Consider the following 27,500-nt stretch of genomic DNA (forward strand, 5'->3'; position numbering starts at 1 on the left):
AAAAAAAGAAATCTTTAACATCAATATTTATGGGACATGTCCACAAAAAAATCTAGCTGTCAACACTGAATATTGCATTGTTGCATTTCTTTTCACAGTTCTTTTTGACAGACATTTAAATCTCACGTACCCCTTGGCATACCTTCAAGTACCCCCAGGGGTACGCGTACCCCCATTTGAGAACCACTGTCCTAGACCTAGACGCTGATAGTGGCCCTCCTGGCGCCAGGCGGGCCCCCTTGTTTATCTGCCAGCCTCGGCCCCAGGATCCCTGACAAGTCTTATCACAAAGTTGACATCTTTTCTCCCTTTTCTTGTGCTTCATGCAGAGTCTCCTCCTCCTCCATATTCCCGCTATCCCATGGATTATTTTAAACCACCAGGTGAGCTTTCTCTCTCACACACACAACTTTTCATAATAAATGTGGATGAAAAAAACAACCATAGACAGTAAATGTTTTATAAGAAAATGCCTTTGCCAAATAGTGGCCTGGCATGCATATTACATAAGTACCTTTTAATCCTGAATCACCTGTAATATGCATGCCAGACCACTAGTTGGCGCTCATGTCACTTTCTTAAGAAACAAGCCATTTACTGTCCATTCATCCATTTTCTACCGCTTGTCCCTTTCGGGGTCGCGGGGGGTCCTGGAGCCTATCCCAGCTGCATTTGGGCCGAATGCGGGGTACTCGCTGCAGCGCTCCGTTTTCTCTGTGCCCTCAGTCTCCTCTCGGATAAAAGTTTAAAAAGTCCCACGTTCTTCTCCATTGTTATTTGTTCCAACTGATGCATTCAATGTCCCCTGGAAAAGTGGCACGAGTTGGTTTACAATCAGTAACAACAACAACAGCCATCTTCCGCGACAGTTTTTGCAAATCGCCTGCGTCAGAATTATTACTCATTAGCTACAATTTAGCTACTTTTAAAGTGCAGCATGGCTACAACTACTGTGTTTAAAATGCTCATTTAGTTAGGTGGTTAAAAAAGACATTTACTGTTTTGACACACGATGCATGTGGCTGTCGTAATACGAAAAAAAAGTCGGAATTGTAATTGAGAAATGATTCGTAATTTACAGAGGAAAACAGTTTGACGGGTGCAAAATCGGAAAAGTGTCTCATTCCACCAGAATTAAGCTATTTATTAGTTTACTTTGATGTACGCTATTTTATGGATGTTTTTATTTGTACTGTAGTAACAGATTGAAAAACTACCTAAAAAAAAGTACCACCATAGTGACCAACTTTAAATAAAGTAGCGTAGTAGGCCTGAGTATTTATTTTTTTAAAAAGTGTATGAGAATAATGTTGTAATTTTACAAGAATAAAGTCAGAATTTTAGAGGGGAAAGTTGTAATTCTACAGAAATAACATAAGCAATCGTAATCAGACAAAAAACTAAAATGCAGTCTAAGTTGTGATATGAGAAAAGATACTTTTTATTATGATAAAGTTATGACTTTATGAGACAAAACGTTCCAGAAGAGGTTGTAATAAGAACATTTGTAACTTTTTCAGAAAACTTTGTAATTCACCTGAATCACAGGTACTATTTTGTGAGTAATGGTCGCTTATTTTACAGGAGTGAAGTCCGATTTTTACTCAATTGTAATTGACTGATCGCCTGGCATGTGTGCACAAAGTTGAACATATGCAAGCGTTATATAGTGTCGTGTTTCTGTAGACTTGTTATCAACACAAACGCTGCTTTTCCACCACTGTTGTTGTGGTTGCTATAACAGTGTCGTCTTAATAAATGCTCGTGTCAGACTCCCGAGTGCCAAAACACAGCCACGTTTCCATCAATTTCTGTCTTAAAAACAGCGTCTTCTGGCTTGGACGTGGTCATTAGTGTGTGCAAGTCATGTGCACACATACATATATACATACATACATACATACATACTCACAGTCCATGTGCAGGAAGCAGCTCCATGTTATGTTGTGATTTATGGCAGCACAGTGCAGAGACATTGAGACTGGCTGTCTATGCACTTCTAGTGTGGCTGCCGGCCAGCTTGCTGTGATAGCAGCCTCCATGTTTCTGTCCTCCACTTATTAGCACTGAAGTGTGGAGGGGGTCTCTGTTTTTGGATACATTTTTTAAGATAGGGCTGTTTTAGCGTCTTACCCAGCCGGCGGCGGCGTGATGCAACGCTTCTTTTTGCATCCTTGTTGTGTTTGTTTGTTGGCTGCCGCCCGCGCCAGACGCCGGTTGTCACGTCGGTGCCAGAGAGCCGCAGCGGGTTATGTCATCGTCGCCTGTGAAGTCGCTTGTGACGGGTGTTACATTTCAGGAGCGCCACACAAGTGTCACCTTTTGGGCTGCACTTTCCACCTAGTGGTGCAAGCTGGCATCAACAAACTGCATTTAACTTCTTTGGCAGTGTTATTTATGCCTTTCTGTTTTTTTTTTTTTAAAGACTCCAGTTGCTACTGTAGCACTTTTTGATACCTAAAGGGCAGTGCTAGATAAGGTACACAAAATGATTTGTTGCACACATTATTAGCTGTTTCCATCATCTCTTTGCACTCGAGTCACAGTTATTAAGGTTATTTTAATGTGTTTTACAACTTTAACTGAGGGGTCATGATAAAAAGCCGTACTTTTAATATAATAAAGTAGTTATTTTGTAGTAAAATGTATTTATTTCATTAGAGTACATTTGTAATTTGACCGTAAGAAAATCACAATTTGATGAGGAAAAAAAATTCACTATATTGCAACGGAAAGTTGTAGTTTCCCTTATCTATTCGCATTCGAGCCACAGTAAATGCTGTTATTTCAATGCGTTTTACCACTTTAACTAACTCAAGAAAATATTGTACAACACTGAACTGCTGGGTCATAATAAAAAGCCATACTTTTAGTAGAATAAAGTAATTATTTTGTAGTAAAATGTATTTATTTCATTAGAGTACATTTGTAATTTGACAGGATGAAGAAAAAAATGTCATTATATTGCAAGGGATAGTTGTAGTTTCCCTTATCTCTTCGCACTCGAGTCACAGTTATTAAGGTTATTTAAATAGGTTTTAGAACTTTAACTGAGGGGTCATAGTAAAAAAACATCCTTTTAGTAGAATAAAGTAATTATTTTGTAATAAAATGTATTTATTTCATTAGAGTACATTTGTAATTTGACAGGATGAGAAAAAAAATGTCATTATATTGCAAGGGATTGTTGTAGTTTCCCTTATCTCTTCGCACTCGAGTCACAGTTAAGGTTATTTTAATGGGTTTTACAACTTTAACTGAGGGGTCATAGTAAAAAACCGTCCTTTTAGTAGAATAAAGTAATTATTTTGTAGTAAAATGTATTTATTTCATTAGAGTACATTTGTAATTTGACAGGATGAGGAAAAACATTATATTGAAAGGGGAAGTTGTAGTTTCCCTTATCTCTTCGCACTCGAGTCACAGTTATTAAGGTTATTTTAATGGGTTTTACAACTTTAACTGAGGTGTCATAGTAAAAAGCCGTCCTTTTAGTAGAATAAAGTAATTATTTTGTAGTAAAATGTATTTATTTCATTAGAGTACATTTGTAATTTGACAGGATGAAGAAAAAAATGTCATTATATTGCAAGGGATAGTTGTAGTTTCCCTTATCTCTTCACACTCGAGCCACAGTTAAACGCTGTTATTTCAATGCGTTTTAATAATAAATAATAATGGATTAGATTTTATATTGCGCTTTTCTATTATTAGATACTCAAAGCGCTTACAGAGAAGTAAGTAACAACTTTAACAAATCGAAATACTCAAGAAAATGTTGTACAAAACTGAACTGCTGGGTCATAATAAAAAGTCGTACTTTTAGGTAAATAAAAAAGTAATTTTACAGTAAAAAGTATATCGTTCATAAAGTTCATTCGTAATTTGACATGGATAAAATTGCAATTTGATGGGGGAAAACGTGTCATTTTGCTAAGTAAAGTTGTAGTTATACAAGTTGTTTTAAAGCGTTATACAACTTTATGTAGAATTTGACTGGAATAAAATTGCAATTTGATGAGGGGAAAAAAATATCTTCATCTTACCAGTGACAGTCGTAGTTTCCATCATCTCTTCGCACTTTAGCCGCATTTATATAAGGTTGACGCCTTTGACAATTTTAACCAATTAGAATGCTGCAAAAATATTGGTAATAATAATTATGATACAAGCGGTAGAAAATGGATGGATGGAAGTAAAACTTTTACATGACAAATGTCGTATTGTACAAGTAAAAATTTGCAAGCATTAAACGTACACTTGTAATAAGTAGTATGATTATAAAGGCATAGCATTACAAGAGTAGCCTATGTCGTAATTTCATGGAAAAAAGAAAAAAAAATTTTTTTTTACTGGAATAAAGTCATATTACAATAATTATTTTATATTAGAAGATGGTATTTATTCATATGTTATATGACATGTCAATTGGCATCCATTGAAGAATAGGTAAACATTTTATTGGAAAACAAAGTATTTAAGTTATAATTTTACAAGAAAAAAATGCAACTTTACAAGGCAAAAGTCATCATTTTAAAGAAAAAAGTAGTAGTTGTAGTAATTTACTGTTTCCATCATCTCTTCACGCTTGAGTCGCACAGGTATAAAAAGTTAAATCGATGCTCTTAACAACTTTAACCATGGGGATGCTAAAAAAAAATTGTACAAAATTGCAAAACTGCTTGGTGTAACTAAGCTACACAATGATGGTGATGAGTAGAGGTGGGCGGTGGGTGGGGGGCTCATTTAGTCGCGTCTGTCAGTGCTCCGGGTTCAAACAATGACCCCACGCCAGACGACCAGCTGGCTCGGGCCCGCCAGCAAAAAAAAAAGGAGAAAGTGGCTTTCAGTGAGTGGAAACAATAGGAAGTCATTGCAGCTGCAGCTGTGGCTCTATAGTGCAACCAGCCCCGCCCCCTTTTTCCTTCTCCTCGCCTCCTATTGGCTGGAAGAAAAAGTCAGAGTTAGAAAACCAGCAGCATCCCTGCGGCCAAAGCAAAATAAGGAAGTAAATAGGAAGCAGGAAGCGGTTATGCAAGTCCTGCCGAAAAAGATCCTCAATTGGCGTGGGAGCGACACAGGAGACGGTTACCTCATTTGCTAGTTAGCTAGCTAGCCTCTAAATCATTTGTCACACTTTTCCGCCATTTGTTAGGACTCAGCTGCTATTGCAATCATGAGGAAGAGAGAATTTACACTGAAGGGTGTATTAATAGGACAGTGGCGACCACCATAACCTCAGGCCGCCATGTTTTCTGTAGTACTAGCGCAAATGCCAATAACATTCATAAACAATCGAGTGCATTATTTCTGGGTCTTCCAGTTGTATTTTGTTTGATATTCATTAGCTTAACTGGAAGAAGGTCACCCCTGTTGTAAATAAAAGTCACCAGGAAGCAGCGAATCTTTACGGCGACTGATTTATGGAGCAGGAAGTGAGGTCGCCCGTGTCACGGCCTCTCTTCGATGCAGCATTAAAAGCAGCCTTGATGTAAATCGCCACCTTGTTTCAGCTCTGGTGGTGGGATATAATCCATGCAGTGTGTAGACCCCCCCGCCCTCCTTTCCTCAACCCTGTGGTCAGCTGTGAACTGTTGCCCGGGCGACCCAGGCAAGGCCGTTGGCAGCCAATGAAAGCGCGGCGGGCCGGCCAAAAGGGGCTGTTTGCCCGTGCGGCTCGTTAGCGCAACCGCAGGAAGCGCCGGGTTGAGGTGCCACATGGCAGCGAAGCCTGGCTCTGTCCTTAGTACCTTCTAGCCTAGTTTGTATTAGTCAAGTAGGGAAAAAACATATGCATTATTACCTGTTTCCATCATCTCTTTGTGCTCGAGCCGCAGGCATGCCTTATGTGTTGTTTTCGAAACGTTTCATTCAGTAAACATATTACACTGCTTTTATCAGTTTTCATCTTAAAGTAGAAAATAAGTGTCGCACACATTACCTGTTCCCATCATCTCTTTGCGCTCGAGCCACACACTTACCCTAGTTGTCGTTTTCAAAATGTTGCATTCAAATTTCTGTCTATTCAGGTTATTTAACGCAGTATGAAACGGATCTGTGTGCAGTTGATTGTATTTCCTAAACATGTCAAACCATTATAGCTGCACACATTATTACCTGTTTCAATTACCGTATTTTCCGCACTATAAGGCGCACCTAAAAACCTCCAATTTGCTTAAAAGCTGACAGTGCGCCTTATAATCCGGTGCGCCTTATATATGGACCGATATTGAGCCACAACAAACCTAAACTTCATTTTCATAAAGCTTAGGTCTCGCAACTACGGTAAACAGCCGCCAACTTCTTTTTCCCCTGTAGAAGAAGAAGTGCTTCTTCTTCTACGGTAAGCTGCCGCCAACTTCATTTTCCCCCGTAGAAGAAGTAGTTAAGATAAACAAAACACCACGTCACTGACTTTACCCCGGGGAAAATAACAAAACAGCTGTTTATTAATTTTGGGAGTGAACATAGTTGTCAGAACGCTGGTTTGTAATCTATTAATAAAGTTTGACTGACCTATCTGACTGTTTTGTAGACATTCCCTTTAGCGCAGCTCCATCTAATGGATGCATAGGTGCGCCTTATAATCCGGTGCGCCTTATATATGAACAAAGTTTTTCAATATGTCATTCATTGAAGGTGCGCCTTATAATCCGGTGCGCCTTATAGTGCGGAAAATACGGTATCTCTTTGTGCTCGAGATGCGCACCTACCTGTGTATGCAAGTTACGTGTAGCAAAGACAAAAAAAAAAGTTTGTGACTGGTTTTCATAGTCCTATCCCAATTTTATGATTTGCGAGAAATGTTCTGATTCCGTTTGTAGTCCTGAAGCATATTCGATTATTTCACCACACTTGAGCCGCATGCTTTCTTACAATAATGAACTCATAGTTTGTGTGTTTGAGCGAATGGCATACGAGTTTCTATCAGTTCCACTTGTCATCCTAAAGCAGACATGACACATATTATGAATTATAATGTCTTTGCGCTCAAGCCGTAGCTTATCTACATTATGATCGTTTTCAGCTCTGTTTGTCATCCTCAAGTAGTATAAAACATGACAATTGCACATTATAACTTGATTACATCATCTCTTTGTGTTCATGCCGCACATTTGTGTATCGAGCAACTTGCAGTAAAAATATGCAGTGCTAACGATTCTCCAGAAGCAGTGGATTATGGGTGATTATCACGGCTGTAAGAAAGTCTCTTGTCTCAGAACGTTTGAGAGCTTCATCGTCGGCGTCTTCATTAGGCATTGATTTCAGCTCGGTGATTGACGACGCCGCAGCTGCTGCTGCTGCTCGACTGTCTCCCTTAACGCACAGACATGGCTGTAAATTCAAATCCTCCGTCTCTTCTCCAGATTCTCCGGACTCAGGACCTTCATCCAGTGAGACCGGGGGAACCACTTACTCGGCCCCTGTGGGGCTTTCAGGTAAACACTCTTCTACCTTTTTCTTGTCTTGTCTTTGGAAGACAAACGTGTGGAGCTCTTTGTGTGAGGTTGGGGGGGGGGGGGGGGCTGACTTTGGAGATGCTGCATGTGCAGACCCGCAGTAAGCGAGACACAGGCGCCTTTCTTTCTTCCATCTCCCCATGCAGGACGTGTTTTGGGGCTTCCTCAGCTTTCCGCCCCTAATCCCCCCCTTTGGCAGCCCTCCTGAGCCGGCGCCGTGTCCGCGGGCTGCGGAATGAGCGAGCGAGCGAGAGAGAGGCAGAGAGTTCTGCTCTGGGCTCAGATGGTTCTCATTACTGGGCTTTTTTTTAAAGCCTGTTTTATGTCAGTTGGTGTTCACTGCCCATATTTCCACCACAACCACCCTTACCCTCAACCCTGCTCTTTTGTTTGGAACAACACAAGAACCCAATTACTTAACTCCTGTACAGTACTTATACAGTACGTCTTTTCAGACATGCTCTAACTTTGTTAAGCATGTTCGAAATCAGCTAAACCACGACCATTGGGAGGGACATCCCTAACTAGTTTAAACTCTTGGATCAAAGACCAGGGAACTGCAAAAGGGGGGACGCCCAACCTTATTGGCGCCCCCTGTTCCTGAATGGGATGTCGACTCTAACTTTGTGAATGGGTCTCCTCAGCTCAGCAAAGATGGCAGAAACAGTTCTGCCCTCATGCTTTCCCTGGCAAGTCCAGACCCCAAACCACCGCCACCTCCCGCCCTCCCCTGCGCCCTCCCTCTGGGGCCCTGACAAAAGAAACATGGCTCTCTCAGAAGGCCTGCCGCTGACCTTCCAGTTCCCTCAATCTCCCCCCCACTCATTTTATGTTCTCTTCCAGAGAGGCAAGTGGGGGTTGTTGGGAAGTTCTTGTTGACCGTGGCCCCTGCTTTTTAAACGTAAGGACCCTGAAACTTTGCATTCATTCGCTCAGGACGGGTAGGAAAGAGTTAAGGGAGCTGCGACAGTGACAAGCGCAAATGAAAACTAGGCTGCCTGCCAGGCTAGCGGCTCTCTCTCACTCTCTCTCGCTGGCTCACGTCATCAGCTTGGAACAGAGCGCAGAACAAGGAGGGACGGGTGGGTGTACGGCGGGGCGAGGGGGGGGTTGATGGCTATAGAGGCCTGGCGCTCTGGGGCGGTGGGGGGGTGTTGATCGAGTGGGTTTCGGTTGACCCCGAATCTGACAGGGGGCTCACAGTGCCCGTTTTGTGAATGGAGACCAATATGTGGGAACTATTATCTCCACTAAGGAGTACCAAGCGAATGGTTCTTAACGGAACTCCCCAAAACTTGCCAAATGGGTGGGGTATTGTAAAGGGGCAAAAGTTTCATGCAGATCCAGGAATACCGTATTTTTCGGACTATAAGACGCTACTTTTTTCCCAAGCTTTCAACCCCGCGGCTTATACAAAGGTGCGGCTAATCTATGGATTTTTCTTTGCTAACGGCTAAATTATACAAAGAAATCAAACCATGTACTAAAATGTAGACTTCAAGAAACCACACAATCTCAAAGTGCCTACAAAGTACAAGGGAGAAGAATCCTGATAAGCATCTTGAACATTAATAAAAAAGGAGAAAATTACATCAATGACTTTTTTTGTTCAGCTGTTTTACTTTTCCGTTTTGAAACAGTTATGTAAATGGTAAATGGGTTATACTTGTATAGCGCTTTTCTACCTTTTTTAAGGAACTCAAAGCGCTTTGACACTATTTCCACATTCACCCATTCACACACACATTCACACACTGATGGCGGGAGCTGCCATGCAAGGCGCTAACCAGCAGCCATCAGGAGCAAGGGTGAAGTGTCTTGCTCAAGGACACAACGGACGTGACTAGGATGGTAGAAGGTGGGGATTGAACCAGTAACCCTCAGATTGCTGGCACGGCCACTCTCCCAACTTCGCCACGCCGTCCCGTAAATAAACATTTACAAAATGTTTTAATGTAAATATCGCATATCACAACGTACCGGTATAAACAGTATATGCGGCTTATAGTCTGATGCAGCTAATAAATTAAAAACTTCTTTTTTTCTTCTAAAATTTAGTGGGTGCGGCTTATAGTCGGGCTTTTGGTATTTAAAGTTAAAGTACCACTGATAGTCACACACACACTGGGTGTGGTGAAATTACCCTCTGTATTTGACCCATCTCCTTGTTCCACCCCCTGGGAGGTGAGGGGAGCAGTGAGCAGCAGCGGTGGCCGTGCTCTGGAATCATTTTGGTGATTTAACCCCCAATTCCAACCCTTGATGCTGAGTGCCAAGCAGGGAGGTAATGGGTACCATTTTTTTAATAGTCTTTGGTTTGACTCGGGCGGGGTTTGAACTCACGACCTACAGGGCGGACACTCTAACCACAAGGCCACTGAGCAGGGTTTTTTTTGTCACTTCTGTTGGTACTTTTTTGACAACACCTTGTTTTTTATGAAAAGATTCAAGGTGGTGGGTTTCACATTAGTGTTGTAGTGCTCTACTTTATGCAACTGTAGCTTAAATCTTTGATAGTCAGCAGAATTACGTTTAAAACAAAATCCCTCAGAAGTTTCTATTAGGCTGTCGAGCCGCTCTGCTTTACTACACGGAACCGCATTAAAGATTTTGTCCACTTTCAGTAACGTTTAATTTTTACAGCCATTTTCCGTCGTTTCTCGGTAAATCCTGCCTAAACTTCAAAAAAGGAGTCTGAAGGTCTACAATTTGCTGTTGGCCCAATCTAAGATTGTTCAGCTTTGGCAGAGGTCTGTGCTCAACTGAGTGCCATGCTGGTTCATGTGCAAGCAGCCCAGGTAACACCCACGTCTACTTCTGTTTGGAATTGATGAGGGCTTTTGAAAATTCTGGCGTCCGGCCCAAATATCTCTGTGAGCCTGGCATGACACAGGCGTGGGCCGACGTGCGTAGGTGGGCTAGAGCAAATAAAGTTGTCTAAAATTGGCAGATTTGCTATGGGAGTCTTGAATTGAAAGACACAGCCGCTCATTGGCGTGTCGGTCGGTGGCATGCCTGCTGGTGCCGTCGGGGGACTGACCCGGAGTGCCTGCCGCGTAAAAGGATCCAGTCTACTGCGGTGTCATATCCACACACACACACACACACACACACACACGCTCATAGAGGCAGGCGGATAGAATGACCCGGTGCAAGCCCTGGCACACGGCCCACTGTCACACAGGCGCTTCCTCCACGCCGCCGTTTAAATTTAGTCCCGGTTTTATTCCAGTCACCTCTCTCGACAGCCCGTCTGCAGCTCGTCACGACGTCAATTAGTCACCCGCTCAATCCGCAGGAGGTCCAACCCTCATCAGCGGATTAAATTTAGTCCCGGGCACCTCAGCTCATTAACTTAAACCGACTGTCATGGCAACCACGACCCCATTTCGGGGGGTGTTTATATTCATTAATGATGGGAAGTAAAGCATAACGCTTATAACAGAATATTTTTTTAAAAATGTACCTCCCGGAAACTTACTTCCAGCTCAAGTCCTGAACAGAGCGCCCTCAGTGTTCCTCGTCTCTCTCGGCATTCCCGCCTTGTTTGGGTTAGCGGCGAGAGGAAAGGGTATGGGCAGGATATGACTTCATGTCTTTGAGGGAAAAGGCAAGACAGGGAGGCCTCTTCTTAAAAAAAAAAAAATTAAAAAAAAAAAAAATTAAATACACAGAAGAAGCAGAAAGAAGACATTGATATCATACATCTTTTTATTGACGTTTTTTACGTATTCATGTTTTTTTTGGGGGGGAAAGGCCTCTAAAGTCGCACAAACTTCATCATTTGAACATGATGCGTTCGCATAGTTTGCTAGACTTCAGGTTCTAAGCATTTTTGGCTTTTTAATTGGCTTTTTGGCGACAGTAACCCCATAAAATAGCTTCCTCAAAGCAGTGAAAGACGTCCATATTTTAATTCAATGTAGCAGAGTGTTAAAATCCAGCGTTAGCATAGCCATAGCGAGCCTCCTGTTCTTGTTTTGTTTTCATAGCAACCAAGTTGAATCAACAATGCCTCTACTGGTTATAGCTAGGTAGTGCAAAAGAAAAATAAGAAATGTATGGTAACTTGTTTGTTAAATTGTAAATACGGTTAAAACAAAACATCCATCTTTAGCATAGACATAGCAGGCCTCCTGTTCTTGTTTTGATAGCAACCAAGTTAAATCAACGGCGCCTTTGCTGGTTAAAGCTAGCTAGTACACAAGAGAAGAATAATGTACAGTAAATGATGCTAGCTAGATAGTAAATGTCGTAAAAACAAAACAAAAAGTCCAGCGTCAGCATAGCTATAGCGTGCCTCCTGTTCTTGTTTTGTTTTGATAGCAACCAAGTTGAAAATCGTAAAAACAAAACAAAAAAATCCAGCGTTAGCATAGCCATAGCGAGCCACCTGTTTTTGTTTTGATAGCAACAAAGTTGAATCAACAATGGGTATAGCTAGGTAGTACACAAGAAAAAGAAGAATGTATGGTAAAATGTTTGTTAAATTTTAAATACGGTTAAAACAAAACATCCATCTTTAGCATAGCCATAGCAAGCCTCCTGTTCTTGTTTTGATAGCAACCAAGTTAAATCAACGGCACCTTTGCTGGTTAAAGCTAGCTAGTACACAAGAGGAGAAGGATGTGCGGTAAATTAAGTTGGCTAGATAGTAAACGTCGTAAAAACAAAACAAAAAAATCCAGCGTCAGCATAGCTATTCTTGTTTTTCATAGCTAACGAGTTGAATCAACAGCGCCTCTGCTGGATACAGCCAGGTAGTACACAAGAGAAGATGAAAATACGATAAATTACGTTGTAGGCTGTAAATATCTTTTTAAAAATGTCAATCAATTAAATGTTTTCAATTCAATGGTTCTTATTTGGCCGTCAGTTCATGTAAACAGTACACTTCAAGTGCATAGCAGATAAATAAATAAAAGTATACCATATATGACCAAAAAGGTATCGGCTGAAGCTAAAAGCTTATTATGCCTACCTTCTCCAAAAATCCAGCGTTGGCCTATCTCGACTTCTTTAAGAAGCATAATTGAAGCCTCTATTGGTTGAAATGTGCACTACTTAGACAAGACACAAACAATATGACATAATGATGAAACATTGAATGTCGTAAAAATCGAGCATTAGCATGGTTTACTCTCTGTATCTGATGTCTTGTTGGTCTTCTTTAGACAGCAAACTCGTTGTGTCCACGGTTTCTGTGCAGTTTACCTCCAAGCAGTACACGAAAGTAGAAATATCTAAGAAGCCAAACGATGTCAACAAACAAAAGTGTTAGCATAGCTGGAGTACGTATTTAGACATTGAATGACCAGCTCCTTTGCCAATGAGTACACAAAATAAGAAGAATATGCATGGGAAGTGAAGTCGTCAACAAAACAGTTATCATACAAATCTTATGTTGGCATAGCTCAATTTTGTCGTGTTGTGTTTCTCTAGATAGTTGACTCCACAGAGTTTCTGCTGGTTGCAGACAAGTTCTACACAACAAAAGATGAGCAAACACTTGAAGTTCCGTCAACTAAAAAACTGAAACGTCAGCTTAAGCGTCGTCGCTTGTCATCAAAGTAGAGATGGATTGTTTTATTTCTTTGTTTCTGCAGTTAGCTTCTTATTTTACACCTAAGCTTTGACGCTGGTGATTATGTTCCATATTTCCTTAAAGCGCAGGCAAGATGGCGTCTTTTGGGTGGAGGCCTGCGCTTTTGCCACGGCGTCCTGTAATTTGCAAGCGAGAGAGAGAGAGGGAGAGACAGAGCGATATCCTGGGCGCCGCTCCGAGTCGGGCCCCGGGATCTCTCATTACCCCCCCCGCCCCCCCTACTTCCTCTCTTTGCGAGGCAGCCAAAGCCGCCTCTTGGCAAAGGCGACTTCATTTTGGTTTTTGGCCGTCCGCTTGTTTTCTCCACCCTGTGTCATTATGCTGCACAAATCGAAAAAACAGCGACCAGTGTGGAGGGGCGGGGGGGGAACGGGGGACGGAATGTGGGCCCTGGGCCTTGGGTTTCTTTTAGCCAAATATTCTCACATTTTTGCCTTCTCTTATGAGAGCGGTGTTACCTTTTCTAGCAGGAGGGGAGGGGGCATTCATTGGAAGCTATGCAGAGCTGGAGGGCCGCCCAGAACAAGACGAACATTGTTACTGTGTACGCTGACATGAGGAAGGCATGACGGGATAGAGACGGAAATGGAAATACGTGTAGACGCATTCCTGCTGTGTGTGTGCGTGTTCAATTCCTGGTGTGTCTCCGCCCTGCAGCCTGTTCATTCATGTAGTCCTCCAGAGGGGCGGTGGGGATTTTTATGTCTCTCTCACACACACACTCTAAAAAGCAGGGCTATTCAACCAAGTTTTGCTGGGGGCCACATCTTTTAGTCAAAGGAGCACTTTGCTGTTTTTAAGTCCCTATATCACAAACGTCAGTCAAAGTTCTTCTATATGACAGGAGTACTCTGCTGTGTTTCAGCAACTACTGCAAAACACTTGTCAAAGGGAACCTTCATCTGTTTTTAGGAATCTACTGCAAACAAATAGTCAAATATATTCTCTATAACAGGAACCTTCATCTGTTTTTAGGAATCTACTGCAAAAAAATAGTCAAATATATTCTCTATAACAGGAACCTTCATCTGATTTTAGGAATCTGCTGCAAAATACTAGGCAACGATCCACTGATGTATAGATAAGTGGTTCTCCAAGGTTTTTTTTTACCAAGTACCACATCAGAAGAAAACTGGGCTCTCCAAGTTCCACCATATTGACCAACATACAGTAACTAAATAGGTCAAAGTATTCATTTTTGTATCTAATATTTTAATATTCAATATTTTTGAACAGTAACACTGTGTTTGAATATTGGAAAATACTGTTTGAGAATCACTGCATTATACAGCAGGAACCCTCAGCTGTTTTTAGGAATCTACTGCAAAAAAAAAATCAAAGATCCTCAGTAAAACAGGAATCTTCATCTCTTTTTAGAAATGTACTGGAAAAACATGATTCAGAGATCTTCCAAATGACGAGTGCTCTGCTGTGTCTATGCCCCTACTGCAAAATAATCGTCAAAGATCTTCTATACAACAGGAACCTGCAGCTGTTTTTAACAAACTACTGCAAAAAAGCTTGTGAAAGATCCTCTATACAACAGGAACCTGCAGCTGTTTTTAACAAACTACTGCAAAATAATCGTCAAAGATCTTCTACACAACAGGAACCTGCAGCTGTTTTTAACAAACTACTGCAAAAAAGCTTGTCAAAGATCCTCTATACAACAGGAACTTGCAGCTGTTTCCAAGAAACTACTGCAAAAAAACTTGTCAAAGATCCTCTATACAACATGAACCTGCAGCTGTTTTTAACAAACTACTGCAAAAAAGCTTGTCAAAGATCCTCTATACAACAGAAACCTTCAGCTGTTTTTAAGAAACTACTGCAAAAGAGCTTGTCAAAGATCCTCTACATGACAAGAACCTGCAGATGTTTTTAAGAAACTACCGCAAAAAAGCTTGTCAAAGATCCTCTATACAACCGGAACCTGCAGCTGTTTTTAAGAAAGTACTGTGTAAATGCTAGTCAAAGATTTTATAAATGACAAAAGTGCTCTGCTGTTTTTAAGGCATCTACCGCAAAAATGTTAGTTTTGAACTTCGCTTCTGTTGTCATATTTAAGATCATATTTTTCCCACGGGCGGCCATTTAAAATATCCCTGCATAAAAAAATACGTAGACGAACAAAAGTTTTGTGCAAAAAAAAAATCACAACAAAATACCAGACTGGCTCTGCTGGTTGTCTGTTTTTTTGGGATTTCCCACGGCGCCTGAACGCCACAGAGGGGTGGGCGTGTCTTGGTGCAAGTGTGAGTCAGCAGTGGCAGACAGGTTATAATCTTAGGATGACATCATCACTGCTCGCCGCCGTGTGCAGGGTGCCAGGCGGCGAGGTAGTGTTTATTTGTCCTGTCGCCCTGGGAAATCTGGGCATCGGGGGATGGTGTGTGTGTGTGTGCGTGTGTGTGTGTGTGTGTGTGGTCAGCATGATGATGATGATGATGATGATGAAGTGTTGCAATAATAACATGAGGAGGAAGGAGGTGTTACAAGGGAACAAAATGTTCTTCTGCATGATGCTCGCTCTCTTTCTCTTTCTGTCCTGACGTGGAGATCATGTGATCACTGTCGGAAAATTCCCGTTCCTTATCTTTCTTTCTCTCTCCGCCCCGGCTGGCCCGGATGCTTCTTTGGAAGAAATGTCTGCAAGTCAGTCTGATTTTTTGCAGATAGTGACGAAGTGTGCCGCTCCCCTTTTATGGCTTTTCCTGCCATCAGGGTTTATTTGGCTTTCCCCAGCTTCCTCTTTAAAAGTAAAACACGACGATGTCATCTTAAGATGCCTTTAAGGACATACAAATGTCAGACAAGTTGCAAAAGATGCAAATTAGTATAGTAGCCTATGTCTAAAAAGTCTTTTAAAGTGCTATCTGCGCTAATGTACATCCATTAATGATCAATTTAACCATTTTTCTGCTAATATAGTTTAAAAGCGATACAAAAATCTATTTTCTTATGTCCACACCACCTTATTTTTGGTTAAATGCCTTTTAAAGCTGCAAAGTTAGCTTTAGCATATTGTACCCAAAGGGGCGGAGCTAACCACACTGCAGTCCACTGATAGGCCGATATGAAGCAGAAAAAATGTAAGCGATTCAACAGCAAAATAAATGTGTAGAGATGAACTCTCCCCTTTGGGTTTTTTTTAATTTATTTTATTTTCACTATAAGGTGCAGGAGCACAAGATGTTTAAATAAAAAAAGATGAGGGCAAAGACAAGTCTGCCTAGCAACAAGAAAATGAATCCTTGTGGTTTTGTTAGCCGACTACAAATTGATTTACTTTATTTACTCGTTCTTCTTTTTGGCCCCCATCCATCCATCCTTTTAGATGACCCTTAAACACATACTAGCATGGTGCTTTTCTCTTTCTTTATGTGCACTGCTAGCTCAAATGGAGAACAAACACTTCCAAGTAAGGCCTGTAATTGTTCTCTCCTTGTTCTTGTTCTACTATTGTAGGAATTTGCCTGCCATATTTGTTTTTATTGGGCTTGGGAGGCACCAGTTCTGCCCGGCAACAAGAAGACATGAGCAGGAAAACTCATCCTAGTAATTCAGTTAGCTTCAATTCTATTTTTGTTGTGAAACTTTGACTACGTTTACATTGCAGGCCAAAGTGGACCAAATTAGATTTTTCCGAAATATGATTTTTTTCCAACCGACTGTTTACACTGCAAGTAAAATGTGATCTTTATCAGACTCCAGTGTAAACGCGCCATAATGTAGCCCCAATGTAGCCCCAATGTGGCATGCGCAGTTCGATAAAGTGAAAACAAAGGAAGTTGACCAGATTCCGTAAATTAACAAGGAAGTTGCTACTCCGATTACAAAATAAAATAAGATATGCCACACTTTAAAAATAAGCGTTTTTTTTAAGGTGAAAAAAAATTAAAGTAATATAATTTATGAATGAAAATATGGCGTAATATAATCTTTTTATGGCTGTTAAGTGGCGGCAACACGGACATCAGCGTGGATCTACGTGAGCTTTATTTGTGCAACTCACTTACATAAACAACTTACGCAATGTTCGCAACATGTAAACAAATACGCCACCGTGTCAATTTCGGTCCTTCGACAATCACTATTTCTTCGGAATCAAAATTATGGTTGTACGGTATACCGGTATTATTATAGCACAGCGTTACTAATGAATCATATTCGGTACTATACTGCCTCTGAAAAGTACCGGTCCGCCATGATCCTGTAATGACTTGGTATCAGATTGATACCCAAATTTGTGGTATCATCCAAAACTAATGTAAAGTGTCAAACAACAGAAGAATAAGTGATTATTACATTTTAAGAACATGTTAAAAGAGAAAGTAAGCAGATATTAACAGTAAATGAACAAGTAGATTAATAATTCATTTTCTACCACTTGTCCTTAATAATGTTGACAAAATAATAGAATGGAAAATGACACAATATGTTACTGCATACGTCAGCAGCTAAGTTAGGAGCCTTTGTTTGCTTACTTACTAATAAAAGACAAGTTGTCTAGTATTTTCACTATTTTATTTAAGGACAAACTTGCAATAAGAAACATATTTAATGTACCATAATATTTGTTAATTAGAAAAGTACTGAAAAGTATCGAAATAATTTTGGTACCAGTACCAAAATATTGGTATCGGGACAACACTAATCAAAATATATATTCATATATTACATGTAGCCTATTATCTGTGCACTATTGACAAGTGATGCACCGAAAAAATACTTTTCTCACCGAAACAGGGTGTTGTGATGAAATATCCACTTCCGCCCGTAGCTCGCCCAAAGATGACCAAAAAGTCTCATTCGGGTCTCATTGCCGTTTAGACTGAAGTCACATTTGAAAAGATCAGATTCCATTGGGATTCGGACTACTTCCTGGTGTGGCCTGAATCTGATGCAAAAAGATCAGATTTGAGGCATTTTGGAGTGTTTAGATTGGCCCAAAAAAAAATCAGATCTGTGTCACTTGAGGGCAACATTTTTTTATTAGGTGTGCAGTGTAAACAAGACCACTTTTAGGCCACTTGCCGGGTACCAATTAACTTTACTTTTTTTTACTTCCTTTTCTTCTTGATTACATGCGCCTTTTGCACACCGTAGCTAACGCAGCTATCGCTAACCGATGCCAGGTCAGGTTTATCATTAAAATCACCTGTGATTAGGTGGCTCAACCTGTTGTCAAACCGCAGTTGTAAAAGTCATTAAAAAAAACAGGGTGTCAAAAACAGAGCCTTGGGGTGCTCCACTCTAAGGAAAATAGAAGGGATACAATTTATGAAAAGTCCTACTTTTTGTTTTTATTTAAAAAAAAAAAACCCCCGTGACGACTGAGACGTCTGCCTGGGAACAAAAGGAATGTCTCCACAGCGCGACCCTTGACCTTTGGAAGTAGACTTTCTCCCCCCTCCTGACTGTGGAGAGGGTGTTGACTTAGAAAATAAGGCGCCGCCAAGAGTCCTTCCTCCACCCCCCCCTTAAGTCGTTTCCTTCACGTCTTTCCCATTCCAGTGCTCAGCTGCTGTGTGTGCGTGCGTGTGTGCGTGTGTGTGCATGTGTGTGTGTTAATGACCACACACACCCATACATACAAAGCTTCTGTGGATCGATACGTTACAAATGTCCACAATTGAAGGTTGTTTATGTGTAGGGTGTTACCCCAGGACCATGCTGACTTTGCAAAAGTGACGTGTGTGTGTGTGTTAGTGTGTGTGTGTGTGTGTGTGTGTGTGTGTGTGTGTGTGTGTGTGTGTGGAGACAGACAGAGATAATGATTAACCTGTCCAGACTGTGCCAGGACCCAACCAGTCGACAACCTCCTCCGTCCTTCGGTTGTACAACACCTTCAATTGCTTGCTTAGCGTCCACTCTTAAAAAAAAAAAAGTACCTTAGCTCTTATTAAGTCGTACTATTTTGTCTTGATGTCGTTTTTCATTGACCATATGGTAATTAGCCCTTAAATTAGCTAGGGGAGAACATGCTAGCAGTGTGTTTTGATTTGCGCTGCTAAAATGGCTAACCTGCGCGCTCCCGCCAGCTGCCTTTTTTATTTATTTTTTTAAACATAATGCAAAATGCCGATTCTAAAGAAGGCTGGATGTATGATGATACACGAACAATCTGCCACTTCAGATTTATTTACTTTTAGATTCATTTAAGCTCTTGCTGGGTATTGACGATTTAGCTCCGACAGATGGCACTTGGCGGGTTGACGACAATGCATCCAGAGTACGTGTTTATTATTGTTTTTACATCTTCTGCCCAGCAACCTGTGCTAGTGACGACGAATCCAGCCAATACTGTTGATGCTACGACTGCTAGCTAGCTAGTAGATAAACACGTCTGTTTGTCTCAGCTAGCTTAGCATCCACTTAGGGATGTCACTATGTCAACATTTCATATCATGGATTTTGTGAGCTAAATTATTACGGCATTGTGCAATCATGTTCACACATGTGGAAACAGTTTAGCTCGTTACAGAAGCTACAAAACTGACATTCCTTTCAGCAGATTGAGTTTCTGGAGCATCACATTTGTGGGGTCAATTAAACGCTTAAAATGGCAAGAAATTGATAACTCTCATCTGAAACTCGACAGTCTATTCTTGTTCTTAGAAATTAAGGCTATTCCACAAAATTGTTTGGGTGACCCCAAACTTTTGAACGGTAGTGTGTATATGTATATATATATATATATATATATATATATATATATATATATATATGTATGTATGTATGTATGTATGTATGTATGTATGTATGTATGTATGTATGTATGTATGTATGTATGTATGTATGTATATGTATATATATACATATATATGTATATATATATATATGTATGTATATATATATATATGTATGTATATATATATATATATGTATGTATATATATATATGTATATGTATATATATATATATATATATATATATATATATATATATATATATATATATATATATATATATATATATACACATATACACATATACACAGCTTGGCCCCCGGCCAAATTTTTTTAACCCAATGCGGCCCCCGAGTCAAGAAGTTCGGGGACCCCTGCTTTCTTTAGTATGTCATTACTGGATGGAGAAAGGAGGAGGGGTAATCATTTTGCAACGCAGTCTGCTGAAAATGATGGAAAGCGCGACGGTACATAGCAACTGACGCCTAAACACATTTCAAGATACTCAACTCTCTACTGCCATTTGACGGCCAAAGTGGATAGTGCACGCCCCAGATTCGTCACGTTTCTTGTGTCGGGTAAATCGTGATCAATGGAACCATACAAATCCCCTTCCTACTGTAGAAACCTGCAATCTGACCAAAAAAATACTGAGTCACGTTTTTGTTTGTGCTTCATGAATAAGAAATTTGGAAGTTAGCTACGCATGTTATCCTTTAGGGAAAGTTGTTTTGTTCCTCCCGAGGCTGTAGCCCAGGCGCAAAAAGAGGCCGACAGATGGCCTGGAGACTGCCCGGCTAGCCAGATTATCCCCGGTGGACGAGGAGAGGACTGAGACGCTGGAAGGGGGCGGGGGGGAGCAGGTGGACTAATGACGTCCAGACAGACGGAAGACACTCGAGCAGACAACACCTACGGACGCCGCAAATAGCGTCAGACTGTAAGACGAGGACCTCGTCCAAAATTCACTTGCAACAAGACGCGTACCCCCCGCCCCCCCGCCCCGCCCCACAAGTGTGTGTTGTTGAGCATGAGGCGTAAGCCTGTCTGCTGTCAGGACAAGCTGTGAACACACTCCTGACAGGGCTGCGTGCCACAGACGGAAGAGCGCCTGTATCGTTTTCTTCCTGCTGTGCGGTAACTGTGGGCGCAGCCCCCCGCCCCCTTTTGGGCTAAACATGTCCCCGGTTCCGTCAGAACGTAAAGTTTCTCCAGCCAGGCTCCGCGGCAATCCAACAGGCCGCATTTGCAGTCGTCTTTCATCTTTGTGGGTTTTAATGCGCGGCGCTCGGGGGCTGGGGGGGGGGGGGGGGGGGCGTGGCCTGTGTGTCGTCCTGAATAGCAGGACTGCACCGACAGGCTCAGACAGGCCGCCCGGCTCTAATGACCTCTGACGCCAGGCCCTGTCTCTCCTAGCAATAACAAACACCAGTTTGGGGGCTGGGGCCCCCCCCCTCCCCCGTAGGTAAGACCCCACCCCCCAACTCCAAGCCATCACTGGCGACGTTTTTCCGTGTCTTATCTAGAAGATAAATGCCCTTTTTTCTTGAGTCTAAAAAGGTAGATATCCCACCCCCTCACTCTGCGCCCCACGAGGATGGATTTACGATAAACTCCCCGGGGCCCCCGGCTCTCTGACCAACTTCAAAAGAACACAGCTCTGCTTGTTTTATGGGAGGCTTTTCAGTTGCCCCCCCCCCCCCCCCCCCCCCCCCAGCCTCTAATGAAGGCTAATGACAGGCCACGGCGAGGCCGCTCGGAGCGCCACAAGATCCCGCCGCATTAGCAGTCGCAAGTTTGTCTGCGGCTGGATCCTTCGAGTTACGTGTGTGGCTCCCAAACAGATGACGGGGGAGGGGTGCAGAGGTGGCGGCGTTTTTTTTTCTTTTCCTTCCGCCCGCCTTCGCCGAGGATGCGAATCCAGACGCCGCGATTGGCCGAGGAGAGGACGCAAAAGTTGCAAAGTCCAACTATGTGACCGACTCCCACCTTTAGGACGGCGCGGAGGGAGGCCTGTGGAATACAGATATGAGGGGGCGGGGCTTGGAAATTGGAACTCTGCCAACGCTACGCTTTTTTCTTTTTTTTGCGCTCAGGAAACTGTATCACTGGCAAGGCCTCGCTTATTTGAGACCACCACCACGTGTGCTGAAAGAGTGAAGTGAATTATATTTATATAGCCTTTCTTCTCTAGAGAGAAGGCGCTTTACATTGGGAGACCCATTATCTACATTTTTTAAGCTAATATGTATTTAAGCCGCACCCACCAAATTTTTGAAAAATGAAATATCTTACACATTAGCCGCACTGGACCATAAGCCGCAGATATTTACAGGTCCAACATTTTTTATTTACATAACTTCATTGTTTCCAAATGGTGTCTTTAACACGGCAGTAAAACGGCTGATCAAACAAAATAGAAGTCATCGTCATGGACCCAATAGCTGCGGAAACTAGCTCTCTAAGCACCTAAACCGACTCAGTAACTCGAAACTGAAACTGAAACAATACAAAAAGAATGCCTTTGTAACTTACTATTTTTAATACCGGTTAGCATATTCGCTAATGCTAACGACATTACCATAGCACGTACAAATGCGCATAAAAACACTCCTGCAGGCATCGCACATGGGATGGTTTAGTAAGTATGAATTGTTTTAGTTTGCAGTAAATTCCTAAAAACTGCAAAGATGTTCTCAACAACAGGAGTGTTTTGCAGTTTTTAGGGATCTATTGCAAAAATGCTATTTAAAGTCTTCTCAAAAACAGAAGTGTTTTGCAGTTTTTAAGAATTTACTGCAAAAATGCAAGTCAAAAATCTTCACAAAGTTAGGAGTGCTATGCAGTTTTTAGGAATCTATTGCAAAAATGCTAGTCAAAGTATTCTCAAAAACAGAAGTGCTTTGACTAGCATTTTTGCCTTAAATTCCTAAAAACTGCAAAGATCTTCTCAACAACAGGAGTGTTTTGCAGTTTTTAGAAATTTTTGACTAGCATTTTTGCAGTAAATTCCTAAAAACTGCAAAGATCTTCTCAACAACAGGAGTGTTTTGCAGTTTTTAGAAATTTACTGCAAAAATGCTAGTCAAAAATCTTCTCAAAATTTGGAGTGCTTTGCAGTTTTTAGGAATCTATTGCAAAAATGCTAGTCAAAGTCTTCTCGGCAACAGAAGTGTTTTGCAGTTTTTAGGAATTTACAGCAAAAATGCTAGTCAAAAATCTCAAAATTTGGAGTGCTTTGCAGTTTTTAGGAATCTATTGCAAAAAACGCTAGTCAAAGTCTTCTCAAAAACAGAATTGTTTTGCAGTTTCTAAGAATTTACTGCAAACATGCTAGTCAAAAATCTTCACAAAATGAGGAATGCTTTGCAGTTTTTAGGAATCTATTGCAAAAATGCTAGTCAAAGTATTCTCAAAAACAGAAGTGCTTTGACTTGCATTTTTGCCTTAAATTCCTAAAAACTGCAAAGCTATTATCAACAACAGGAGTGTTTTGCAGTTTTTAGGAATTTATTGCAAAAATGCTAGTAAAAAATCTTCTCAAAATTTGGAGTGCTTTGCAGTTTTTAAGAATCTATTGCAAAAATGCTAGTCAGTCTTCTCAAAAACAGAAGTGTTTTGCAGTTTTTAAGAATTTACGGCAAAAATGCTAGTCGAAAATCTTCACAAAATTAGGAGTGCTTTGCAGTTTTTAGGAATCTATTGCAAAAATGCTAGTCAAAGTATTCTCAAAAACAGAAGTGCTTTGACTAGCATTTTTGCCTTAAATTCCTAAAAACTGCAAAGATCTTCTCAACAACAGGAGTGTTTTGCAGTTTTTAGAAATTTTTGACTAGCATTTTTGCAGTAAATTCCTAAAAACTGCAAAGATCTTCTCAACAACAGGAGTGTTTTGCAGTTTTTAGAAATTTACTGCAAAAATGCTAGTCAAAAATCTTCTCAAAATTTGGAGTGCTTTGCAGTTTTTAGGAATCTATTGCAAAAATGCTAGTCAAAGTCTTCTCGACAACAGAAGTGTTTTGCAGTTTTTAGGAATTTACAGCAAAAATGCTAGTCAAAAATCTCAAAATTTGGAGTGCTTTGCAGTTTTTAGGAATCTATTGCAAAAAACGCTAGTCAAAGTCTTCTCAAAAACAGAATTGTTTTGCAGTTTCTAAGAATTTACTGCAAAAATGCTAGTCAAAAATCTTCACAAAATGAGGAATGCTTTGCAGTTTTTAGGAATCTATTGCAAAAATGCTAGTCAAAGTATTCTCAAAAACAGAAGTGCTTTGACTTGCATTTTTGCCTTAAATTCCTAAAAACTGCAAAGCTATTATCAACAACTGGAGTGTTTTGCAATTTTTAGGAATTTATTGCAAAAATGCTAGTCAAAAATCTTCTCAAAATTTGGAGTGCTTTGCAGTTTTTAAGAATCTATTGCAAAAATGCTAGTCAGTCTTCTCAAAAACAGAAGTGTTTTGCAGTTTTTAAGAATTTACGGCAAAAATGCTAGTCGAAAATCTTCACAAAATTAGGAGTGCTTTGCAGTTTTTAGGAATCTATTGCAAAAATGCTAGTCAAAGTATTCTCAAAAACAGAAGTGCTTTGACCAGCATTTTTGCCTTAAATTCCTAAAAACTGCAAAGATATTCTCAACAACAGGAGTGTTTTGCAGCTTTCAGGAATTTACGGCAAAAATGCTAGTCAAAGATCTTCTACATGACAAAGAAATGCTGGGGTGGGGATGCTCGTCAAAGATCCTCTACGTGACAGAAACGTGCTGCTGTTTTTGGGAATCAACTGGAAAACGCCAGTTAAAGATCCTTTATATTCTCATGAGAGCCAGCCAGCGTCCTCTGCAGTGGACATTTGCGGACGTGCAATTTTATAGTTATACTGTAAAACTTACAAACGTTGCTCGGCGTGATGAATCCTCCGGAGCGGAAACGCTATGGACGGCTGCACAAAACAGGAAGTAGATTTTCAACCTGCATGCACCTGCAGTGAGCGAACTCGTCCAAAAGATGGCGCCGTAGCACAATCAATAACACACCTTTTCAGTGTCTCTGTCGGCGTATTATTAAAACTATTTGTTGAATACAAAACATTATGGCTGCTGGCGGGAAAAAAAAATCCATAAATTAGCTGCGCCGGTTTATAAACCGCAGGGTTTAGCGTGGGGGGAAAAAGTAGCGGCTTATGGTCAGGGAAATAGGGTAGATTCAAAGCAGTGTGGTGGGTGAAGGGTCTTGCCCAAGGACACAACAGCAGCGACTAGGATGGTGGAAGCTGGATTCGAACCAGGAACCCTTCTGGCCGGGTTCTCTACCGTATGAGCCACGATACCTCTCTCAAGAGGGGAGGGAAAGATGATTGCGATGACGTCAGCGCATTGTTGGCCGCTAAGGAAAGCACGGGCGAGCCAGACGGAGGATAAACGCTCTGAATGCCTCAGCAGATGATGTCGTGCGTGCGGACGCCGGCTCGCTGCCTTTTTTTAAAAAAAAAAAAAGATGAGCACCACTCGTCGACGTCTTCATGTCGTGGTGACGACTCGTCAGGAATGACCCGTGACCCTCGGACAAGGTTTTACAAGCCAGTCCGCAGGCGGCTTAAGTTTGGCTGCCCATAAAAGACGCAGCAGTTTTTGCTCTGACTGCCACTTTGGCGACGGAGGCAAGGAAAAACCAAACAAATGTTCTATTGAAGATGTATGTGGTAATAATGTCAGGTGCTGCAAAAACACTTGTCAAAGATCTTCTATACCACAGTTGGAGTGCGACAGTACGTTGTGTAAACCTCACTTCCTCACACTTTAAGAGCTGTGCTGGATAATGAGCTGGACTTAACTCTTCATTCACTGGGGTTCCATAGTCACTGGTTTGGACGGAGCGGATGACCACTCTTACACATTGCTGTTTTTAGGGAAAATGTCGGTCATAGATCCCCGTTATGACAGGAACAATGCTGTTTTTTGTTGGGGTTTTTTTTAACCAGCAAGAGCAGGATCTTCTTTATAATAAGTGAGTTGACGTTTTTAGGCATAATGCTAGCCAAAGAACCCTGACATAACAGACACAATAGTGTTTTTAGTTGGGGGTTTTTACCAGCAAGAGCAGGATCTTCTTTATAATAAGTGATTTGACGTTTTTAGGCATCTGCTGCAAAAATGCTAGTCAAAGATCTTCTCAAAAACAGAAGTGCTTTGACTAGCATTTTTGCAGTAAATTTCAAAAAATTGCAAAGCACTCCTGTTTTCGAGAAGCTGTTTGACTAACTAGCATTTTTGCGGTAAATTCCTAAAAACTGCAAAGATATTCTCAGAAACGAGAGGGCTTTGTAGTTTTTAGAAATTTACTGCAAAAATGCTAGTCAAGGATTTTCTCAAAAACAGAAGTGTTTTGACTAGCATTTTATAAATTGCAAAGCACTCCTGTTTTTGAGAAGCTCTTTGACTAGCATTTTTGCAGTAAATTCCTAAAAAAACGGCAAAGATATTCTCAACAATAGGAGTGGGATCTGAGCTGAGGATGTCGTTGTGGCTTGTGCAGCCCTTTGAGACACTTGTGATTAAGGGCTATATAAATAAACTTTGATTGATTCTCAACAACAGCAGTTTTTAGGAATCTATTACAAAAATGATAGTCAAAGATCTTCTCAAAAACAGAAGTGCTTTGACTAGCATTTTTGCAGTAAATTCCAAAAAAATTGCAACGCACTCCTGTTTTTGAGAAGCTCTTTGACTAGCATTTTTGCAGTAAATTCCTAAAAACTGCAAAGATATTCACAAAAACAGGAGTGCTTGTGCAGTTTTTAGGAATTTACTGCAAAAGTGAGTCAAATATATTCTCAAAAACAGAAGTGCTTTAACTATACTTTAACCTACTCAGTGGCCTAGTGGTTAGAGTGTCCGCCCTGAGATCGGTAGGTTGTGAGTTCAAACCCCGGCCGAGTCATACCAAAGACTATAAAAATGGGACCCATAACCTCCCTGCTTGGCACTCAGCATCAAGGGTTGGAATTGGGGGTTAAATCCCCAAAAATGATTCCCGGGCGCGGCACCGCTGCTGCCCACTGCTCCCAGGGGGTGGTCAAGTGGATGGGTCAAATGCAGAGGACAAATTTCACCACACCTAGTGTGTGTGTGACAATCATTGGTACTTTAACTTTAACTTTATAATTTTTGCAGTAAACTCTTAAAAATTACAAAGCACTCCTGTTTTTGAGAAGCTCTTCGACTAGCATTTTTGCAATAAATTCCTAAAAACGGCAAAGATATTCTCAACAATAGGAGTGGGATCTGAGCTGAGGATGTCGTTGTGGCTTGTGCAGCCCTTTGAGACACTTGTGATTAAGGGCTGTATAAATAAACTTTGATTGATTGACAACAGCAGTTTTTAGGAATCTATTGCAAAAATGATAGTCAAAGATCTTCTCAAAAACAGAAGTGCTTATTGACTTGCATTTTTGCAGTAAATTCCAAAAAAATTGCAACCCACTCCTGTTTTTGACAAGCTCTTTGACTAGCATTTTTGCAGTAAATTCCTAAAAACTGCAAAGATATTCACAAAAACAGGAGTGCTTGTGCAGTTTTTAGGAATTTACTGCAAAAGTGAGTCAAAGATCTTCCCAAAAACAGAAGTGCTTTAACTATCATTTTTGCAGTAAACTCCTGAAAATTACAAAGCACTCCTGTTTTTGAGAAGCTCTTTGACTAGCATTTTTGCAGTAAATTCCTAAAAACGGCCAAGATATTCTCAA

General features: G+C 41.1%; 1 protein-coding gene across 1 annotated transcript in view; it reads left to right on the forward strand.

The window, feature by feature from the left end:
• The window catches only part of smad7 (SMAD family member 7), a 31,310-nt gene that overhangs the window by 2,169 nt on the left and 1,641 nt on the right, over positions 1–27,500 (forward strand). Inside the window, exons 2-3 of the mRNA XM_062031333.1 lie at positions 330–383; positions 7,368–7,439. Coding sequence (XP_061887317.1) covers positions 330–383; positions 7,368–7,439 — 126 coding nt within the window. The remainder of the gene's footprint in view (positions 1–329; positions 384–7,367; positions 7,440–27,500) is intronic.

The sequence above is a fragment of the Entelurus aequoreus genome, linkage group LG21, assembly GCF_033978785.1.
Source record: "Entelurus aequoreus isolate RoL-2023_Sb linkage group LG21, RoL_Eaeq_v1.1, whole genome shotgun sequence".
In the NCBI taxonomy this organism is placed as follows: domain Eukaryota; kingdom Metazoa; phylum Chordata; class Actinopteri; order Syngnathiformes; family Syngnathidae; genus Entelurus; species Entelurus aequoreus.